Consider the following 19,811-nt stretch of genomic DNA (forward strand, 5'->3'; position numbering starts at 1 on the left):
TGATTCTAGAGATGAGGTCTCGCCAAGTTGCCCAGGCGGGTCTCGAACCCGCGGGCTCAGGCAATTCACTCACCTCAGCCTCCCAAAGCACGGGATTACAGGCTGAGCCACCGAGCCTGGCCTAATTTTTTTTTTTAATTGTAGAGATGAGGTTTCACCAAGTTGCCCAGCCTGGTCTCAAACCCGTGGCCTAAAGCGATCCACTCACTTCAGCCTCTCGAAGTGCTGGGATTACAGGCTGAACCACTCAAGTCCGGTCTCACTCACTTCTTAAGGACAAAGATAAGGAGGCCTGGAAGGGGTTATGTGGCCAAGTCACAAGGAGCAATCATCAAGCCCTCTCGCAGCTGCCACTCTGGCCTCCCACACGTGGCCTGTCAAGTTCATGATGTCGCTGCAGGGTACTGGCAGCCACCATGCAGACAGCCCAGCCTCCACCTTGTGCCTCTGGGCTTGTGTCCTACTAGCTTTGCTTCCCTTCACAGAGACGGCTGGAGACAACAGTTCTCTAGTGAAGCAGCCCTTTAAACCATAGTCAGAATGAGAGCACCACCCTCTGAAACAGAAGAATTTGGTAACTTTTTTTTTTTAAGTCATAGTCTCACTCCTGCCTAGGCTGGAGTGCAGTGGCACAATCATGGCTCACTGCAGCCTTGACCTCCTGGACTCAGGCGATCCCTCTGCCTCAGTCTCCCAAGTAGCTGGGACTATAGGCGCCACCACACCCACTTAATTTTTTGTAGAGATGAGGTCTTGCTATGTTCCTAGGCTGGTCTCAAGCAATCCTCCTGTCTTAGCCTACCAAAGTGCTAGGATTACAGGCATGAGCCACCATATCCGCCTCTGTTCCTCTATTATAATATACATAATACATTACTAGTGAGATGCATGATCAAAATTCATTTTCACATGAAAGTGGGATCAGAGGGCAACCCCCCTCAGGTCCCCTCCCACTGTGGAAGCTTTTCTGTCCTTTCAATAAAACCTGCTTTCAAAAAAAAAAAAGTATGATCACAACTCAGTCTGAAGGATCAACTCCCTCTTAAAGAGAGGCCCCTACGTGGAAGGCTGAGACGGAAGGATCGCCTGAACCCAGCAGGTGGAAGCTGTGGTGGCCATGAGCATGCCACTACACTCCAGCCTGGGCGACAGTGAGATGCCAACTCAAAAAAAAAAAGGAAAGAGAGAGGCCCCAACACACCAGAGAAGCTTCTCTCAGCTCGGCAGCAGAAAGGGAAACGGGGTGCAAGGAAATCAGTCTCCCCCCACTGCAGAGCAGGGAGTGACCAGCTTCGCTCAGTTCTCCAACCAGCAGTGAAGCCTGGTTGGTTGGGGGGCAGGCAGGAGATCACATGGGTCCCTCCCCTAGCTCCCTGTGGTCTAGCACAACTGGGCAGTGGGAATTCTGTGGGGAGAGAAGGAGCGTCCAGGCAGGGCTGGCCAGCCAGCTCCATAGAATGAGTCAGAATGAGAGTACCACCCTCTGAAACAGAAGAATTTGGCCTGGACATGTCCAACACCTTTCACTCCTGCCTAGAAGATGGAGGAAAAATTCTGTGCTGAATCTGTGGTGTGTGACCAGGAAAGAGAATGCTCTTGGTTTTTTTTGTTTTGTTTTTTTTTTTGAGTTGGAGTCTTGCTCTGTCGCCCAGACTGGAGTGCAGTGGCCGCTCCCGGCCACCGCAGCCTTGACCTACTAGGCTCCGGCGATCCTTCCGCCTCAGCCTTCCAAGTAGCTGGAACCACAGGCGCGTGCTACCACACCTGGCTAATTTTTGATTTATTGTAGAGATGAGGTCTCGCCAAGTTGCCCAGGCGGGTCTCGAACCCACGGGCTCAGGCAATCCACTCACCTCAGCCTCCCAAAGGCGTGGGATTACAGGCTGAGCCACCGAGCCCGGTTTGAGAATGTTCTTGTTTTTAGGAAATACACACTGAGGTATTTAGGGGAGAAGGACCATTATGTCACAACTGACTTTCAAATAGTTTCAAAAAGATAACAAGCACGTATATATAAGTATAGAGAGAGTGAAGAAAATAAGGTGAAATGTTAACATTTGGGGAATCTGGGAAAGGCATGCAAATCCTTTGTACTATTTTGTAACTATTTGTCTGAAATCATTTTAAAAAAAAATTTTTTTTTTTTGAGTTGGAGTCTCATTCTGTCACCCAGGCTGGAGTGGCACGCTCATGGCCACCCCAGCGTCAACCTGCTGGGCTCCAGCGATCCTTCTGCCTCAGCCTTCTGAGTAGTCAGAAATAAAGATGCATGCTACCATGCCTGGCTATTTTTAAAAAATTTTTATTGTAGAGACGAAGTCTCGCCAAATTGCCCGGGCTGGTCTTAAACCCACGGGCTCAGGCAGTCCACTCTCCTTGGCCTCCCAAAGTGCTGGGATTACAGACTGAGCCACTGAGCCTGGTCTATTTCAAAATTTAAAACTTGATCCTTTTCTAAAACAAACCCAATATAATTTGTTTTCCCTCAAGTATATGCACATAGATAAAAAAATTTAAAGTCTCTGATTTTCCAATATGGTTTCCTTTTCAAAAATTATAAGAGTAACTGTCTCTTACAATCCCCAGTACTGCCTCATTTAAAGTCAGCCTCTAGCCAGGCGTGGCGGCTCACACCTATAATCCCAGTACTTTGGGAGGCTGATGTGAAAGGATAGTCTGAGCCCACAGGTTCAAGACCAGCCTGGACAACTTGGCAAGACCTCATTTCTCCAATAAATCAAAAGTTAGCCAGGCATGGTGGCGCCTGTAGTTCCAGCTATTTGGAAGGCTGACACAAAGAGGTCACCTGAGCCCAGCAGATCGAGCATGCCACTGCACTCCAGCCTGGGTAACAGAGTGAGACTCAAACTCAAAAACAAAATAAAATAAAATAAAATAAAGTCAGAAGCCAGGCTCGGTGGCTCAGCCTGTAATCCCGCGCCTTTGGGAAGCTGAGGTGAGTGGAATGCCCGAGCCCGCGGGTTCGAGACCCGCCTGGGCAACTTGGCTCATCTCTACAATAAATAAAAAATTAGCCAGGCGTGGTAGCGCACGCCTGTAGTTCCAGCTACTTGGAAGGCTGAGGCGGAAGGATCACCGGAGCCCAGCAGGTCGAGGCTGCGGTGGCCGGGAGCGGCCACTGCACTCCAGTCTGGACGACAGAGTGAGACTCCAACTCAAAATAAAATAAAGTCAGCCTCTAAACATCAAAGCAGAGGCTTTCATGGTTCCAGGCTCCTAGCCATCTGTTCTTGACCACATGGTGTGTCTTAAGGAAGTCTCATTCATGTGAGTGGAATTACTGTCAAAGAATAATTATTTGCAGAAGCCCAAATGGCTGATAAAGATATGAAAAGATATTCAACCTCACCAGAAATCAGGGAAAGGCAAAAATCAATAGGAGACAACTCGACTAGGCATGGTGGCTCATGTCTATAATTCCAGCACTTCAGGAGGTCACTTGGGCCCAGGAGTTCAACACCAGCCTAGGCAACAAAGCAACACCTCATTTCTACCAAAAAAAAAAAAATTAGTTGGGCGTGGTGGCACATACCCATAGTCCCAGCTACTTTGAGGTTGAGGCAGAAGGACGGCCTGAGCCCAGGAGGTCAAGGCTGCTGCTCTAGCCTGGGTGACAGAGACCCTGACTCAAAAATAAATGAGGAGACAACTCATCTGATATCTGGTACCAAGTGTTAGGGAAAGTATGGGGGTGGAGGGGAGGAGGGCAAGGGCTGAGTACGTGTATTTCAGAGGAAAGCACGTTCATGCCACCTGGTGACGATGCACCCACTATACACACCGGAGTCTACTTTGAAGAACACACCTGAACTCCCCAAGAAATTCCCACACGTGCTCAAGAGGATGTGTACATGATGACAACGGTGGCACCATTAGGAAGAGCAGAGTGGAACCACGTAAACGTCACTCCTAAAGGAAGGATGAAGGTGATGGGTTCACCCCTCCAAACAGACTGAGCCATCAGTAGGGGAACTTCCAGCACAGGCCGCCACTCTGTTGAAGGGCATAGTCTGATCCGTACATTATGTAAAACTCTGACAGATTCAAAGCAAGTCTACATACTGCCTAAGGATACAGAGTGTACAAGAAAGAATCAGGGACAGGAAAGACACACACCAACATCCGGAGAGTGGTTCCCTCTAGAGAAGAGGGAGGTGGCTGGGACCAGAAGAGCACAACGAGGACTTCAATCTTGTCCTTTACAAAGAAGCAGGGAGAAGAGCTGGGGCAACCAAGGCAAGACATTAGCCTGTCAAACTCAGACACTGGACTCACATGGGTTTGCTGTGTTACCCTCCAGACTTGTCTGTATGTTCAAGGTACTTCATAATTAGCTGGGTGTGGTGGTGTGCATCTATAGACCCAGCCACTTGAGAGGCTAAGGCGGGATGATCACCTGAGCCCAGGAGGCCAAGGCTGCAGTGAGTTGTGATCGTGCCACTACACTCCAGCCTGGGCGACAAAGTGAGGCCTCGACTCAAAAAATAAGATAAAGTAACAATGAAGTACTTTATAACTTAAGATGTGAGCCTCTCATGGCTGTGGGAGTGTCACAGGTACAACTTGTTCCTCAGATGGCTGTTCGGCAACACCCACATTCAGGCTGCACTCACGTAACCCAAACCTCTGTCATTTGCACAGACTGCACAGATGTGGTCACATGTGTTTACAGACAAATGTGCAAGACAGCCTGGCTACACCGTGCACAACAGCAAATGTTGGCAATGATCTGATTCCATCTGGGGACCACCGTTAAAGGAACTCTGACTCATCCCTGCAGGGAGCACCGTGCCACCATAACAAAACAGAGACAGGAACATTTTATACTCTGATAAAGAACCATCTCCAGGAATCAGTTTAAAAAGCAAGCAAGGCAGAGCAGTTGCATGTGTGGTTAAGACCACACACATGTATGAGGGCATCTCTGCAGACATGACCTGTGCAGAGACACTCATGGGGAAGGTGATGAGGGACAGGGGCCTGGGTGGGAGGCAGGCCCAGACTGCAACCTCCTGTCTCACCTGCAGGGGACCATGTGCATGTTCTGTCCCCAGATTCTTTTTTAAAAGAGATACCATGTGAAAAGGTCATTATTCAAAAAGTTCCCACCGTTAAGTGAAAAAAAAACAAGCTTTCAAATAGACAATTAGGCTGAAAATATAAGGAGACAATTAATAAAAGAAATGGCCAATAAATAAAATTTTTATGTTTTTGAACCGGAATCTCACTCTGTTGCCCAGGCTGGAGTGCAGCAGCACGATCACGGCTCACAGCATCCTCAAACTCATGAGCTCAGGCGATCCTTTTGCTTCAGCCTCCCAAGTAGTGGGAATACAGATGCATGCCACCACATCTCGCTCATTTTTTTATTTTTTGTAGAGACAGGTTCTCACAATGTTGCCCAGGCTTGAACTCCTGGACTCAAGCAATCCTCCTGCCTTGGCCTCCCAAAGCGCTGAGATTACAGGCGTGAGCACCAAACCCAACACAAATTATGTTTTAAAATGTCCAACCATACTAATAAGAACAAACCAAAATGAGATGCCTCCATTCTCCCACCACATTGGCCAAAGCTTAAGAGATTCACATACAGGGCTGGTAGAGACATGAGAAAACGGGACCTTCGTATAGTACTGGTGGGAAGGACAACACAGACAAAATTGTTAGTGGGAATGTGTTAGGACTGCCTGAATTTTCCCCTATTGAAATTTTTTTTTTGAAGTTTCACTATTGCCCAGGTTGGAGTACAGTGGCACGCTCATGGCTACCGCAGCCTCGACCTGCTGGGCTCAGGCAATCTTTCCACCTCAATCTTCTAAGTAGCTGAAATACAAGTGCACACCACCATGCCCAGCTAATTTTTTGGTTTATTGAAGAGATGAGGTCTCACCAAGTTGCCCAGGCTGGTCTCGAACCCTGAGCTCAGGAAATCCTCTCGCCTCCACCTCCCAAAGTGCTGGGATTACAGGTGTGAGCCACTGTACCCAGTGGAATGCTTTTAACAGCTTTATTGAGCTATAATTCACACACCATTAATAGTGTACAATTCAGTGACTTCTAGTACATTCAGAGTTGTCCAACCATTATCACCATCAATTTCAGGACATTAGTACACCCTAAAAAGAAACCCCGTCCCCTCTATCCATCGCTGCTCCCTAGTCTTCTCATTCTCCAGTCCCTGTCAACTACTCATTTACCTTCTGTCTAGGAACTGCCTGTCCTGGACATTTCACGTGAACGGAGTCATACACGACGTGGCCTTTGTGTCTGGCTTCCTTCACTGAGCACCACGTTTTTAAGGCCCATCCATGTTGCGGCAGATATCAGTGTTTCATTCCTTTTTGTGGATGAATGATAGTCTGCTACAGAGATATACATTTTGTATTCATCAGCAGATAGACTCCTGGGTTGTTTCCACTCTTTTGCTGTTATGAATAACACTGTGGTGAACATTTGTCTAGATTTTTCTGTGTGGACCTATGTTTCCAATTCTCTTGGGTATATACCTAAGAATGGAACTGCTGGGTCCTATGGTAACTCTAGATTTAACTGTTTGGAGAAGCGCCAGACTGTTTTCCAAAGAGGCTACACCATTTGACATCCATCAGCCAAATACAAGGGTTCCAGTTTTCCTATATGCTCACCTAACACTTGTCATTGTCTGTCTTTTTCACTATAGATATCCCACTAATTTTGATTCACATCTCCCTGATGACTAGTGATGTCAGGCATGTTTTCATGATTATTGGCCATTTACATCTCTTATTTATTTATTTTTAATTTTTCTTAGAAACAAGGTCTTGCTCTGTCGCCCAGGCCGAAGTGCAGTGGTGTGATCACAAACTCACCACTGCTTCTAACTCCTGGGCTCAAGCTATCTTCCTCCCTCAGCCTCCTGAGTAGGCGGAACTATGGGCATGCATTACTGCCACTATGCCCAGCTAGCTTTTTATTTTTTGTAGAGACAGGGTCTTGATATGTAGTTCAGGCTAATCTCAAACTCTTGGGCTCAAGCACTCCTTCTGCCTTAGCCTCTCAAAGTGCTGGAATTATAGGCATGGGCCACCACACTTGGTCCATTTGTATATTTTATTTGGAGAAATCCATATTCAGATCCTTTGCCCATTTTTTATTTGTCTTTGAGTATATCAGGACCTTTTAAGTTTAAAATGTGCGCACCAGCAATCCCTCTTGTGGTGTTTACAACCAATTACAGATTTCTTTGTTCCTTCTCCACTCCTACTGCTTCATTTGACTAGCTTTAAAAAATAAAACATAAGCCAGGCTCAGTGGTTCATGCTTGTAATACCAGCACTTTGGGAGGCGGAGGCAAGAGGATTGCCTGAGATCAGGGGTTCGAGACCAGCCTGAGCAACTTGGTGAGACCGTGTTTATACAATCAATAAAAAAAATTAGCCAGATGTGATAGCACACACCTGTAGCTCCAACTACTTGGAAGGTTGAGGTGGAAGGGTCACCTGAGCCCAGCACATCGAGTCTGAGGTAGGTGTGAGCATGCCATTGCACTCCAGCCTAGGCAACAGAGAGAGACTGCCTCAAAAAGTAAATTTTAAAAAACAGTAAAATAAAAAAGAAATACAATACACAGAAATATCTGCAAGAGCATTAAAGCATTATGTCAAAAGATACTGCAATAACTGCAGTTTATAAATGTAAAATGTTGGAGACAAAATTTCTACTAATAAAAACTTGATTAAATCAATTACAGTGAAATACTGTGCAAGGATAACATATCTATGCTATTTTAAGTCTTTTTTAAAATTGTAGAACAGATAAACATGGAATCCTATTTTTGTTCAAAACAGAAAGCAATATGTGTGCTGCTGCCTACAAGACAGCCCTCTATATAGCAGAAGACATGTCCTGGGTGGCTCTTCATCAAACCCAGTGGTTATCGTGGGAAGGCCAAAAAGGGTTGAGCTCAGCCTTCTTGGTCTGTGTAACTGTTCTAAGTGATGGGATTAGGAATGCTGTTGACTTTCTAAAATATTTTTCCATATTTTTCAAATCATAGTATTTTCAAAATTTTAACAGGAAGAGATGTCTGTTTGTACTCACCACTGTACCCCTAGTGCCAAAGTGTCACCCAGCACTTGGCATTAATAGATATTCAATGAAATTAGACTAAGTAGCCGGGCTTGGTGGTTCAGCCTGTAATCCCAGTGCTTTGGGAGGCGAGGTGAGTAGATTGCCTGAGCCCGCGGGTTCAAGACCCGCCTGGGCAACTTGGTGAGACCTCACCTCTACAATAAATAAAAAAAATTAGCCGGGTGTGGTAGCACACGCCTGTAGTTCCAGCTACTTGGAAGGCTGAGGCAGAAGGATTGCCAGAGCCCAGCAAGTTGAGGCTGCAGTGGCCGGGAGCGGCCACTGCACTCTAGTCTGAGTGACAGAGTGAAACTCCAACTCAAAAAAAAAAAAAAAGAAATTAGACTAAGTGAATGAAGAGCACTTATTTCTGTGTAAAAGAAAATCCTATTATAGTTCATACCTCAGTAACATGATTCCTCACTTGCTGTGACTCAATTACACACTAATAAACAGGGTTACTTACATGATTCAGGAAATACTGCACGATGACCTCGTGGCCAGCCGCAGCTGCTTCCATCAAAGGAGTGAACCCGTACGTCGGCTCCCTGCGAGATGGGGACCACAAATGGTTAGCAGGGAGTTCTCCCCAGCTGAACACAAAGCCACGCCAGTGCACGTATCATCTGTTCCTAGTGCAGAGGTGTCTGTCTCTCTCGCCTTCTCTCTCTCAAGAATTCACAAGCGAGCCGAGAAAAGCTAACAGATCAGCTTCAGCTACTCTTCTGCTATCTGTCCTCAGGGCTCGTCTTTGTCCTCAAGACAGATCTACCTTCTTGCCTCCTCTCCTTCGAGGCTGTTCCCACCTGCTACCTCCTAATCTCCACCTTGATGGTGCTCTGACGCTTCAGTCCTCTCAGAAAGCTGCCGTCTCCTGCTTATCCACCCAAACCCTCACTTTGGAGTCCAACATTCTCCATGAACTCTCCCGAAAAGCCCAAGCTCTAAGAATTCCACTTGTCCTCACTATGCTCAGTACCCAAAGCTTATTTTTGTGCGTGGTGACTGCTAACTCAGCACTGTCTTCAGAGGGCATCCTAATGCTTATTTCATGCTGGTCTAGAAGACAGGACACATGTGAAATGCTGGGTTTTATCCGTTCTAAGATACATGTTTCACATTTTCACATCTCTGAAGTCAGAATGTGTCTTTAAATCAATAGGCAAGCTGAATTTTAATTAGTAGCAGTTTTTCTTTTTTGGTAGCATAGAGAATGAGGGTGTGTGTTATGATGGATGATATCAGCCACTGCTATGCACAACACTGGTGGGTGCTGCGCTGGGACTTGATGTGTTGAAAGGAGATTATAATCCTGACAAGTTTTAGAAAACAATCCAAGTTGGGCGTGGTGGCTCAGCCTGTAATTCCAGCACTTTGGGAGGCTGAGGCGAGAGGACTGCCTGAGACTAGGGGTTCGAGACCAGCCTGGGCAACTTGCTGAGACCTCGTCTCTACAATAAATCACAAGACGCTAGCCAGGTGTGGTGGCATGCATCTGCAGTTCCAGCTACTTGGAAGGCTGAGGCGGAAGGATCTCCAAATTCAGCAGTCAAGGCTGTGGTGGCCATGAGTGTGCCCTGCACTCCAGCCTGGGAGACAAGAGTGAGACTCCAACTCAAAAAAAAAAAAAAATCCCACTTTCAGCTTATAAACCTCATGATTGGGCCAGGTGTGGTGGCTCAAACCTGTAATCCCAGCACTTTGGGAGGCCAAGGCGAGAGGATTGCCTAAGTCCAGGGGTTCAAGACCAGCCTGAGCAACTTGGTGAGACCTTGTCTCTACAATAAATCAAAAATTAGCTTGGTGTGGTGGTGCGTGCCTGTAGTTCCAGCTACTTGGAAGGCTGAGGCAGAAGGATTGCCTGAGCCCAGCAGGTCAAGGTTGCAGTGGCTATGAGCGTGCCACTGCATTTCAGCCTGGGTGACAGAGTGAGACTCCAACTCAAAAACATAAAAGAAAGAAAAAACTCATGATTGTTTTCAAAGCATCACCTCACCTGATATACATACAAAGCAAGAAAGAAGAAGGAATTAGCATGCAACATATGTCATTTAAGAGCCATGCACTCTGTCAGGCCTCTGGCACATGACAAAACACGCTTACAGGAATGCATCTGTCCTGCCCCTTGGCCTTGATCCTCTCATACTGAGGCGGGGGTGCCCTTGAACTCTGGTAAGTTGACCCTAGAGCTGTCCTCCTTAATTAGCCGAGACCCAGCCCACCCCACGGCCACTGATGACCTGGCAATCACCTCACATTGGCATTGGCGCCACTGTCCAGGAGAAATTTGACCATCTGCTGATGACCAGCGCTGGTGCAGTGGAAGAGGGCGGTCCAGCCCTGGATGTCCTTCATCTCTAGCTCCGCACCTTGCTTCAAGAAAACACAAAACGTGCGTCACAGCCTGCCTCCTCCATGGAGCAGGCGCCCTTCAGGTCATTGTGCTGCAAGAATCAGAAGAGATTACACAGCACACACACACACCGTGGCCAGCAGTGGTTCACGTCTCTGTCAGCGCAGCTGGGGGACCCCTCAGGTTTCTGGGCCTGAGTGCCCTCGTAGCTCACCTGGAGGAGAAAGTAGGCGATGCTCTCGTTGCCACAGCTGGAGGCCAGCATCAATGGAGTCTGCCCTTCTGGGGTCGGCACATTCACACTCACCCCTGCCTCGAGCAGCAGGTGCACGATGGTATCGTGTCCAATGTAGGAGGCATACATCAGCGGGGTCCAGCCACCACCGTTCTTCTTATTCAAATCTAACTCTCTCCTAAACAAACGCAAGATATGCTAGACACACCCAGCTGGCTCGCATGTGGGTTTGCCAAAGCCGATGGGAGGCCAGGCCCAGCAGGATGAGCTGACAGCAAGCAAAGTCCTCAGTCTTTGCCTCCCTCTGATTTCATCTTCTCATCTGTCCTTCTCCTAGTCCAAGGACAGCCATTCCCTTCTTTCACAGCACCAGATGGACAGATGGATTCAGTCAGGGGACATGAGGCAATGTCTGGAGATGGTTTTGGTTATCACAACTGGGGAGGGAAGCGCTACGGGCATTTAACAGGTGGAGCTCAGGGCTGTTGCGGAACATCCTCAGTGCCCAAGATGACCCCACAGAAAAGACTGATCTGGCCTGGACCGTCCACAGAGCCAAGGTGAGAAGCCTTGACCATGAGCCTTGACTGCCTTATACCCAAGGACCAGAGTCTGCTGGTCCAGTGCTGGGGGGACAGAGGTAATGAGGAAAGAGAAAAGGACTCGGTGATGGACAAGTCCTACTGCAACTGATTACTCCTTTGTCACCTCACCCTACAGAAACACTCTTGAAAAATCTGTGACCAAAGAATCCTATCTTTCTCACAGATTTCCATTTAAATTCTAGAAACGCATTTTCCCACAGGAGGAAAAAAAAAGTGGGCTTCCAGCCCAAACTCTGGGGCTGGGAATCACATTTTAAAATAAGCCCCACTTCTGGGCACCCTGCACAGTCAGTGCCCACAGACCAGCTCTTGCCTCCAATGACGATAACATCTGACACACAAGTCACATGATTTGCGCCTCTCAGAGGACACACATTAGACTACCCATGCAGTATCTTCCCGTTCACTAGCATCTCCTAGAGACAGTGGGAGGATGCCCAGGCAGCCACTCCAAGGGGCCTGATCCCAGGTGTGCAGTGGCAGCCACTGGCCAGGGCAGCATTACAGAGAAGCCGTAATATAGGAGTAAGGGGATGATCCCTTTCCATATATGACACTAAATGTCAAACTGCACTATGAACAAGCTGCAACTGTGGGTCTTGCCAGGAGCTTATTGCTACTGGGATTGACTATTTGTATGCAGAGTAGTAAAAGGTGGGTGGACAAAGAGGCCATCCCTCAGTGGCACCAAGAGCAAGCCTCAGTGGCAGAAACTAGGGGGAGTGAGGGAGCGAATAAACCCTAAGAAGAAGGCCAGAGGCATTGCTTCCTATCTTTATTTTTGTTTTGTTTGTTTGTTTGTTTTGGCATTTCTGCAATCCGTGAAAACCATGAAATTATTAACCAGCTACCAGTTAATGTTTGAAAGCTTATGACCAAAGTATAATCCATCTTTTTCTTCCTGTGAATAAGAACTGCTTTTTTTGTCAGTGCCCACTGTAAACCATTGCTGACACCTGGTCTGAGATCAGCAGGGCTAATCTACCCACACGTACTAAGTGTCCACAGCTGTGCGCAAAACCCCGTCACATGGGATCTGAGGCCACTGAGACACGAAACTCAAGAAGTGCGTGCCCAGGGTCTCTTACCGCAGCACGCACTCCTTCACCACTTCATACTGGCCAATGGAAGCAGCCGTGTGAAGATCCAAGGGGACGTCCAGCTCCTCTCGGCTGACCTGTGCCCCCAGCCCATGCCACATGGACAAGCTGCGGGTCAGGAGTTCTGGTTCACTGGCCTCGTCGCTGAGCTCGGACATCACTGCGGAAGGGAGCCCCGGGGCGTGCTCTCTTCTTCCTGGTTGTTCTGGGGAATGGAACAGGCTGGTCATACTCCTACCTGGGCAGGCTGCAATGTCACTACCTATCCAACTGACACCCTGGAGCCAACTTAGACAACCTTCCCCATGACATGGTGCATGGCATGGGCAGCTCAGACGAAGGCTGCTGCGCTTGCGCCCAGTCACAAAGAGTACATGAGTCGCTAACTGAGTGCACATTTTCCTTCCTCCAGCCACAGACCCGACGCTAGAAGGGAATTCTCCAGCAGCTCCAGCACCCTGACGACCTCTTGGATGGGCAGTAAAGAAATGCTAAGAGGGTCACTGAGCAGTTCCTAGGTGGCGCAAAAGAACCCTGAATTTGGGGTTAGATCAAAATTCAGCTCTGCTCCTTAGCTACTCCAATCCCTAACTCCTTACTGTCTAATGGGGGCATGGTATCTTAAAAGGCTGCTTACAACACACGGAAGAATGGACAAACAAATGCTTGCACATCCATCATCAGAACTGTACTCAGCAATAATAAGAAGGAACCAAGCTTACACACCACACATGAATGAATTTCAAACGCTTTATGCTTCATGAAAAAAGCCACTCAAAAGGCTGTCTACTGGCCAGGTGTGGTGGCTCATGTCTAAAATCCCAGCACTTTGGGAGGCTAAGATGGGAGGATCACATGAGGCCAAGAGTTGGAGTTGGAGACCAGTCTGGGCAACATGGCAAGACCAGTCTCCACAAAAAAGAAAAAGGCTGCCTGCTGTCTAATTTCATTTATATGCTATATTGAAATTATCTATATTGACACTGGAAAAGGCAGAACTAAAGGGTTGGAGGCCAGGTCAGTGGTACCAAGGGGCAGGGGAACCCCAAAGGGGCAGCAGAGGGAAATCTGGGAGTGATGGATCTGTTCTGTGTCTTGCCTGTGGTGGTGGATCTGTGATTCTATGCATTTATCAAAACCACAGGCCTGAACACCAAAATAAATTTTTACTGTATGTAAAATTTAAATATAAATTAATTTTTTGAAAAAAAAAAGGTGGAAAGAAAAGCTCAACCCAGAAACCAGGATGTGACTGGTGGTGCCTAGCAAATGTCACTGAACAGTAATCTAGCTACCCATCCCTTCAAAGTGGAAGCGATTGGGACAAATACGATAGGCTGGAAAACTGGTAGAATGGCACTTCCCCTCAGGTGGGACAACACCAGGAATCCTGCCCAAGTCAAAGCCAAATCCCTAGGTTCCTAGCAAAATCCTTAGGTACAGGAGTGATAAGACGCAAGTGTCGACAAGGAAGCAAGGGAAAAAGTTAAGGTGGCCTTGCCTTGTTCAGATGACCTAAAGGTGGCACAGTCCTTCCCAGATGCCATTAAGACCTCAGTTTCTGCCAAAGGATGCTCCCAAGCCCCAGGTGACAGCCAAGATGGCGAAGCAAACAAGCCACCAATGTGGAGGACAAAGACTTTGCGAGCCCCTGGTGAGAGTGTGTGTAGGTGCCAGGCAGTAAGTACCAGTTTGTCACAAAGTCCTGCTTCCTGGAACCACCACCCCTTCAGCTGGCAGAGCCCGACACCATGCAGCCTCTGTACTCCGCAGCTGAGAACCTCCACCCTGAACAGCCTGGCCAACAAGCCTGGATAAGAACCCAAATCAGCTGCGTGTCACTTCAGGGTCCTTCCAACATGACCTCCTCCAGGGTGGGCCTGTGTTTTCTCTCCATTTGTTGGACACTCGTATGTCTGACACTCCCAAAGCTCTGGGGGAACTAGACTCAACCTCGAGGATCCTCAGGAAGGAGAACTCAGATGCCAGGGGACTATAAAGCTGCTGTGATGTCCTTCATCATTTGCCACATGACAAATACTCCCCAATAATGGGAATACACTATCAACAAGATGACGACTCTATCTGGCATATATGTGTATACAAGCAAAAAGTTTCTTTTGCATCTTGCGTCCAGAACTCATCTTTAGGAAGTAGCACCAGGGATGGAAGCTTTTCATTTCACTGTACCTTCTAGTTCTGTCCATCTTGTAAAATGCTAAGTATCTGTTACCTTTGTTTGAGTTGTGAGGGTCTCACTGGGGGTCTCTGACGCTGGAGTGCAGTGGCATGGTCTCGGCTCACTGCAGCCTCAAACTCATGAGCTCAGGAGATCTTTCCGCCTCTGCCTCCCAAGTAGCTGGGACTACAGGCGAGTGCCCCCACGCCTGGCTAATTTTTTGGTTTTTTTGTGGAGACAGGGTCTCACTATGTTGCCCAAGCTGCTACAGAACCCCTGGCCAGGCTCAAGCAATCCTCCTGCCTCAGCCTCCCAAAGTGCTGGGTTTACAGGCATGAGCCACCACGCCCAGCAATATCCGTTAGTTTTAAGATAAATTTTAACTTAAAAAAAAGAACAAGCTTGATGCTGGTGGCAACTGTCACGCTCACAGAGGAGGTTTGTCGAAGCCTCTGGGGCATCCTTCCCGCTCCACGTGAGGAGTTAGGGCTCCCAGCGAACTGCAGCGGGGACGGTGTACAGCAAAGCTCGCTCATCGAGCCCGTGACGAGTCCCCCGCCAACAACCCGAGCACCTACAGCCACGATTCCTCGACGCCCCGGGCAGGCATCCTCCCATAAGCCTACCGGACACAGGGCACTGTCGTCCTAGTCGGCAGCTACAGAAGCGGGGCTCAGTCACCGAGTCACGCAGCGAGCAACTGCAGGGCTGACGGGCCCGGGCGGGCGGCAGGTGCCGGCACCTGGCCGCGCCAGGCCTCCGCGGAGCCTACCTGTGCTGGGCCTCAGGCCTCGGGCTGTCCGCGGGCCGCCAGCGCCAGCCCCGCGGGCAGGGAGCCTCCAAGATCCCTTGCCGCGTCGCCGCCCCCTGCAACAGCGCCCGCCGCCGCCCCCGCGCCCGGCACTCGCCCCGGAAGTGGTTGCGGGAGGGCGCTGGGCACGCCGGAACAGCTCGCGGGTCCACACCAGGGCAGCTCCCCGGCGGCGTCTAATTCGCGCGTCTCGCACCCGGACCTTCCGGTCAGCGCGCCCAGCTCGCTGTGTGACGCCCTTGGCAGCCAATGAGTAGAGGACGTTTTCCATTCCCCGCCCCCCACTGATCAGGAGACCCAATCCTGTTGCAAGAGAATCAGGACGCGCCCAGTCCATAAAGGGGAGCCGGAGGAAAAGAGGTTAGCAGTTCAGTAATGTAAAGTTCCGCTGGGAAGAGGGGTTCCGAAGGAGGTGGCGGCTCCAGTAATTGCGCTGGGCCCCGAGGGGACGAACGCGACTTGATTGACGCGGTAAAAGCTGTTTATAGCCCTGTCAGGACCGCGCAGGGAGTAGAGGCTGAGGCCTGCGGTGCGTGACCTCGGGCCTGGTCCGGCTGCAGAGATAATTGTCAGGAGCTGGACGGGACAAGGAAACCCAGGAGGTGGGGACTGGTTAAGAGAGGTTCAGCAGGCTTTCTGGTTTCCCAGCTTTAAAGCTCGACCCGAGAGGCCGTTGGCGTCTAGTTGCCATAACAACAGGCCACCCGGAGGCGGCCGGGTCCCGGGGCAGTCGGGTCCGTGGGCGGGGCTCTGGGGGCGGGGCCAACGGGCTGCCCCCAGGAAACGGACGCGCTCGTGGAGTCGGGACGTCTGGATTCAGAGGAGGCTCCGAGCTCCACCCTCACTTGCAGGATGAGCCGAGCTTTTCAGCTTAGCGGTCTGTATCCTTCACTGTCTGGTTCGTTCACACGTATTGGGCATTTTTCACTTCTCTGAGCCGCTGTACCTGCTCGTCCCTCTGTCGGTAGCGCCCTTTCCTCCCCTGTTGCCTGAAGAACTAAGTTTCAGGTGGCCCCTTCACCTCGGTTCTGTTGCCCTGAAAAATACTGTGCCCTGAATTGCGGAACAGAGCCTCAGTTACAAAAAGCACTCCCTGGTGTACACAACCCCATGTGTCCCCGCCCTGCTGCACCCAGTTCAGGCTGCACCAGGCACCTGCCCTCCCTCCCAGAAGCACAGATGCAGCAAGCAGCGCCCAACTCGCATCTCCTGCCGCTGCCCCGGTTGGAGGTCGAGAGACACTGACTGCAGAGCCAAAGCCAGCAGCCTCTGAGGCTGCAGGGTCTCTCCAGACACCGGCATCCCCTACAGCCCTCCAGCCCCCATTCCCCCTGAGGAACAGGACCTGATCCTTTACACTCAGATACAAAAGCCAGGCGGGTCCCGTGAGGGTAGCAGGGCTTAAAATTCCTTGTATCAGAGTCTGCCTTTGCCATTTGCTAACCTCTGTGAGCCTATAAAATGGAGATAATAGTTGTGTTACATGGGATATGTACATGATATGCATACATCTATATATCATAGACATATATCATTCTATGTAACATACATATATCTGCATATCATGGACATATATCAATATACACCTGTATATATGTATATATCATTATAAGCCTGATGTATATATGCCTGCAGGCTCCACACTGTGCTACTCATACAGTGCCTGGCACTCAGTAGCAGGAGCTTGCAGAGCCAGAAGGAAACTAGGGTGGGAGGTCGAGGTCTGCCAGTCTGTTCCATCTCCCACGGCTGGTACGGGCTTTGAAAGGGCCACCCCCACCCTTCTGACCCTCGGCTGCCTGGACTCTCACCTCACCCCGTGTGCCCCAAAGGACTCCTTAGATGATGGTGTCCTGAGAAGACATCTGTGAGCCTGGGCTTCCATGGCATCCAAAGACGAAGATGTGATGCCCTCGCCGGGCTCTCCCTGGGCCTCACCATTGGGACCTTGGGATGCCATCCTCAAGGCTGTCAAAGACCAGCTCCCATCTCTGGACTCAGACTCCTCCTTGGTGAGCAAGGGCTTTCTTCCTGGGCACCAACTGTCCTTCCTGCCCATGATAGGCATGATACTGAACAGGGATAACTTTGGAGCACACCTCTCTGCAGATATCGCTTGCCGCTTGCTGACCTGTGGAGTTTGCCATTTATTTTAAACCATCTGGCCAGACTTTGAGCTGTGTCCTCTGGGTTCCTAGTTCCTTCTTTGCCCTTTTTTCTGTATTGATCACACTCTGAACGCATGTATTGGTGCTCAGTGGCCTCGAGGCCATTTCAGGGGGTGCTGACCCTAACTTGGAACCCGGGTTGCTAAAGCCCCACCCTTTCCATTCTGCTTTTGAGCTGTTCTCAACTCTCTTGGCCAGGGCAGGGCCAGAGCCCCTGCCAAGAGTGGGGACCATTCCAGTGTGTCATGATAAGCCTTTGAGAAATCCTCCATGGTTTGGGGTCACTGAATTTGCCCTCTAGGATGCTCCAGTCAACAGCCATATGTCTGACTGGACAGTGACCCTGGGACAACTCACAGGGCAGGGGCTTCTCGGTACACAGGCTGGCTCTGGGCATTGAGAGAAAGGGCAAGGGTTTTAGAAGGAATGGGCCAGAGCTGGGTCCTATCTGGGCACCAGCAGCAGCAGAGCTTTGGGGACTGCAGGGACCATCCTACACACTGCAAGGCTACATAAGGTGACCCCAAGGCCCCATGCACAGAGCGTTTGCACATGTTCAGTCTTATTTGTGAGATGGGTAGGTGATTAGGAGCCCTGCCCCTTTAGAGAGGACAAAGGCTTAGTGTTAAGTGAAGACTCAAGATCATAGGGAAGGAGGAGTCCTGGCTTCTGCTCATTCAGCTGCCACCTCGTTGTCCATGCTGCCCCAGGCACCTACTGAGCACCTGCCACAGGTGTCTCATCTCCACGAGGTGGTGCTGCCGAGCCTGTTTCTAGATCGGTGGTAAGAGGCAGCGCAGGCCAAGGCCTTTAGGGAGAGAATCCACTCTCCCGAACCCTCTGGGCAGGCAGAGCTGGAGCGAGGGTGGAGGGCGAGGGTGAGAGCGGCAAGCCCTGCCGGCTCCTCCAAATCCCTCTCGCTCATCCACAGACGGACAGTGGGGAGGAGGAGCTGTTCATCTTCCAGCGAAGGCAAGCTGTTCTCATCCCAGACCTGTCGGAGGAGCTCGCTGAAGATGCTGCCCATGGCGACCAGTTGGGGACCAGGGTCCCTGTGCCCGAAAGGCCCCTCGCTGAGGTCTGTGTGCATGTCTGTTTCCATGGCTCTCGGTGTACTCTAAACAGCAGCGTGGGTCTAAATGGTTAAAGCCACTGGTCTCACATTTCTGGGTCCAACCCAGGGTGCTCAGGTGCTCAAGCCTAACATCCAGCCCCACACCCCGTCCTCTCCCAGGAGCCAGGCTCTTAGGACCAGCATGGGGACTTGACTTTCTGTCTGATTTTGCCCCCTTCTCTTCCCCTTGACCCCTCTTGTCCTGTCTTCTGTCATGAAGTGACAGGAGCTCCTGAAACACTGTTGAGTTGCTAAAGGCTATGGTGTGGAGTCAGGGGCAGAAGGCGTGCTGTAAGTGCCTAAGTGCATGTGTGGGCTGGCACGTTGGTGGGAGATGAAGAGAAAACACGGGACACAGAAAACGACCCAGCCCCCTCCCAAAGCATGTCTGTAGTGGTGATAGCCACCAAATGTCAGAGCGAATTTTCCGTCTCTTGTCTCCCCATTTCCCAGGACTGCAGGTAATACCTAGAACTCTGTCTAAAGTCAGTGGCTTGGGGCTTAAAATCTGTTGCTGCCTTTAGAAATAGAACCTGCACATCTATCACTGGGCAGGCCCGACCCGTTAGACCTGTTCTGCTCTTCTAGATGTGGTTGTGGTTAAATGTCTTGTTTCCAATCAAATCACCGTGAGGCACCATCCAGGATGGGAGAGAGTCCTCAGTTGCCCAGGAGATAGCCTAGCACTTCCCCAGCTCTGGCCTATAGTGCAACACAGGCCAGGAGCAAGGGGTGCACAGGTGCTGAACCCCATCGTCTTACAGAGTCAGGATACCCTTCACCATGATGGAAATCACCCACTAGCCCAGCTGTGCCTGGAAGTGGGTCTGAAATAACCCACAGAACAGCAATTCCTAGAGTGGCTAAGACCCCAGGCAGTTCATGGAGCAGTTTCCATGTGGCTTTATTTTGTGTTTTCTTATTTCTTTTTTTTTTTTTTGAGTCGGAGTCTCACTCTGTCGCCCAGGTTGGAGTGCAGTGGCCGCTCCTGGCTACTGCAGCCTCGACCTTCTGGGCTCCGGTGATCCTTCCGCCTCAGCCTTCCAAGTAGCTGGAACTACAGGCACGCGCTACCACGCCCAGCTAATTTTTTTATTTATTGTAGAAATGAGGTCA

The 19,811-nt window shown here is 50.0% G+C and overlaps 2 protein-coding genes across 2 annotated transcripts in view; one reads left to right on the forward strand and one right to left on the reverse strand.

Annotated features, from left to right (window-relative positions):
• ANKS3 (ankyrin repeat and sterile alpha motif domain containing 3) overlaps positions 1-15,420 on the reverse strand; it is a 29,836-nt gene extending 14,416 nt beyond the window's left edge. Inside the window, exons 1-5 of the mRNA XM_008058026.2 lie at positions 15,375-15,420; positions 12,412-12,583; positions 10,698-10,896; positions 10,382-10,503; positions 8,597-8,678 (exon numbers count right to left, since the gene is read on the reverse strand). Coding sequence (XP_008056217.1) covers positions 8,597-8,678; positions 10,382-10,503; positions 10,698-10,896; positions 12,412-12,581 — 573 coding nt within the window. The 5' untranslated portion in view covers positions 12,582-12,583; positions 15,375-15,420. The remainder of the gene's footprint in view (positions 1-8,596; positions 8,679-10,381; positions 10,504-10,697; positions 10,897-12,411; positions 12,584-15,374) is intronic.
• A 1,876-nt stretch (positions 15,421-17,296) lies between these two features.
• Positions 17,297-19,811, forward strand: part of CUNH16orf71 (chromosome unknown C16orf71 homolog) — a 12,991-nt gene continuing 10,476 nt past the window's right edge. Inside the window, exons 1-2 of the mRNA XM_008058040.1 lie at positions 17,297-17,425; positions 18,513-18,659. Of these exons, the coding sequence (XP_008056231.1) occupies positions 17,297-17,425; positions 18,513-18,659 (276 nt within the window). The remainder of the gene's footprint in view (positions 17,426-18,512; positions 18,660-19,811) is intronic.

Source organism: Carlito syrichta, unplaced genomic scaffold, assembly GCF_000164805.1.
Source record: "Carlito syrichta isolate Samal-C Ts95f unplaced genomic scaffold, Tarsius_syrichta-2.0.1 Scaffold303189, whole genome shotgun sequence".
Taxonomy (NCBI): Eukaryota; Metazoa; Chordata; class Mammalia; order Primates; family Tarsiidae; genus Carlito; species Carlito syrichta.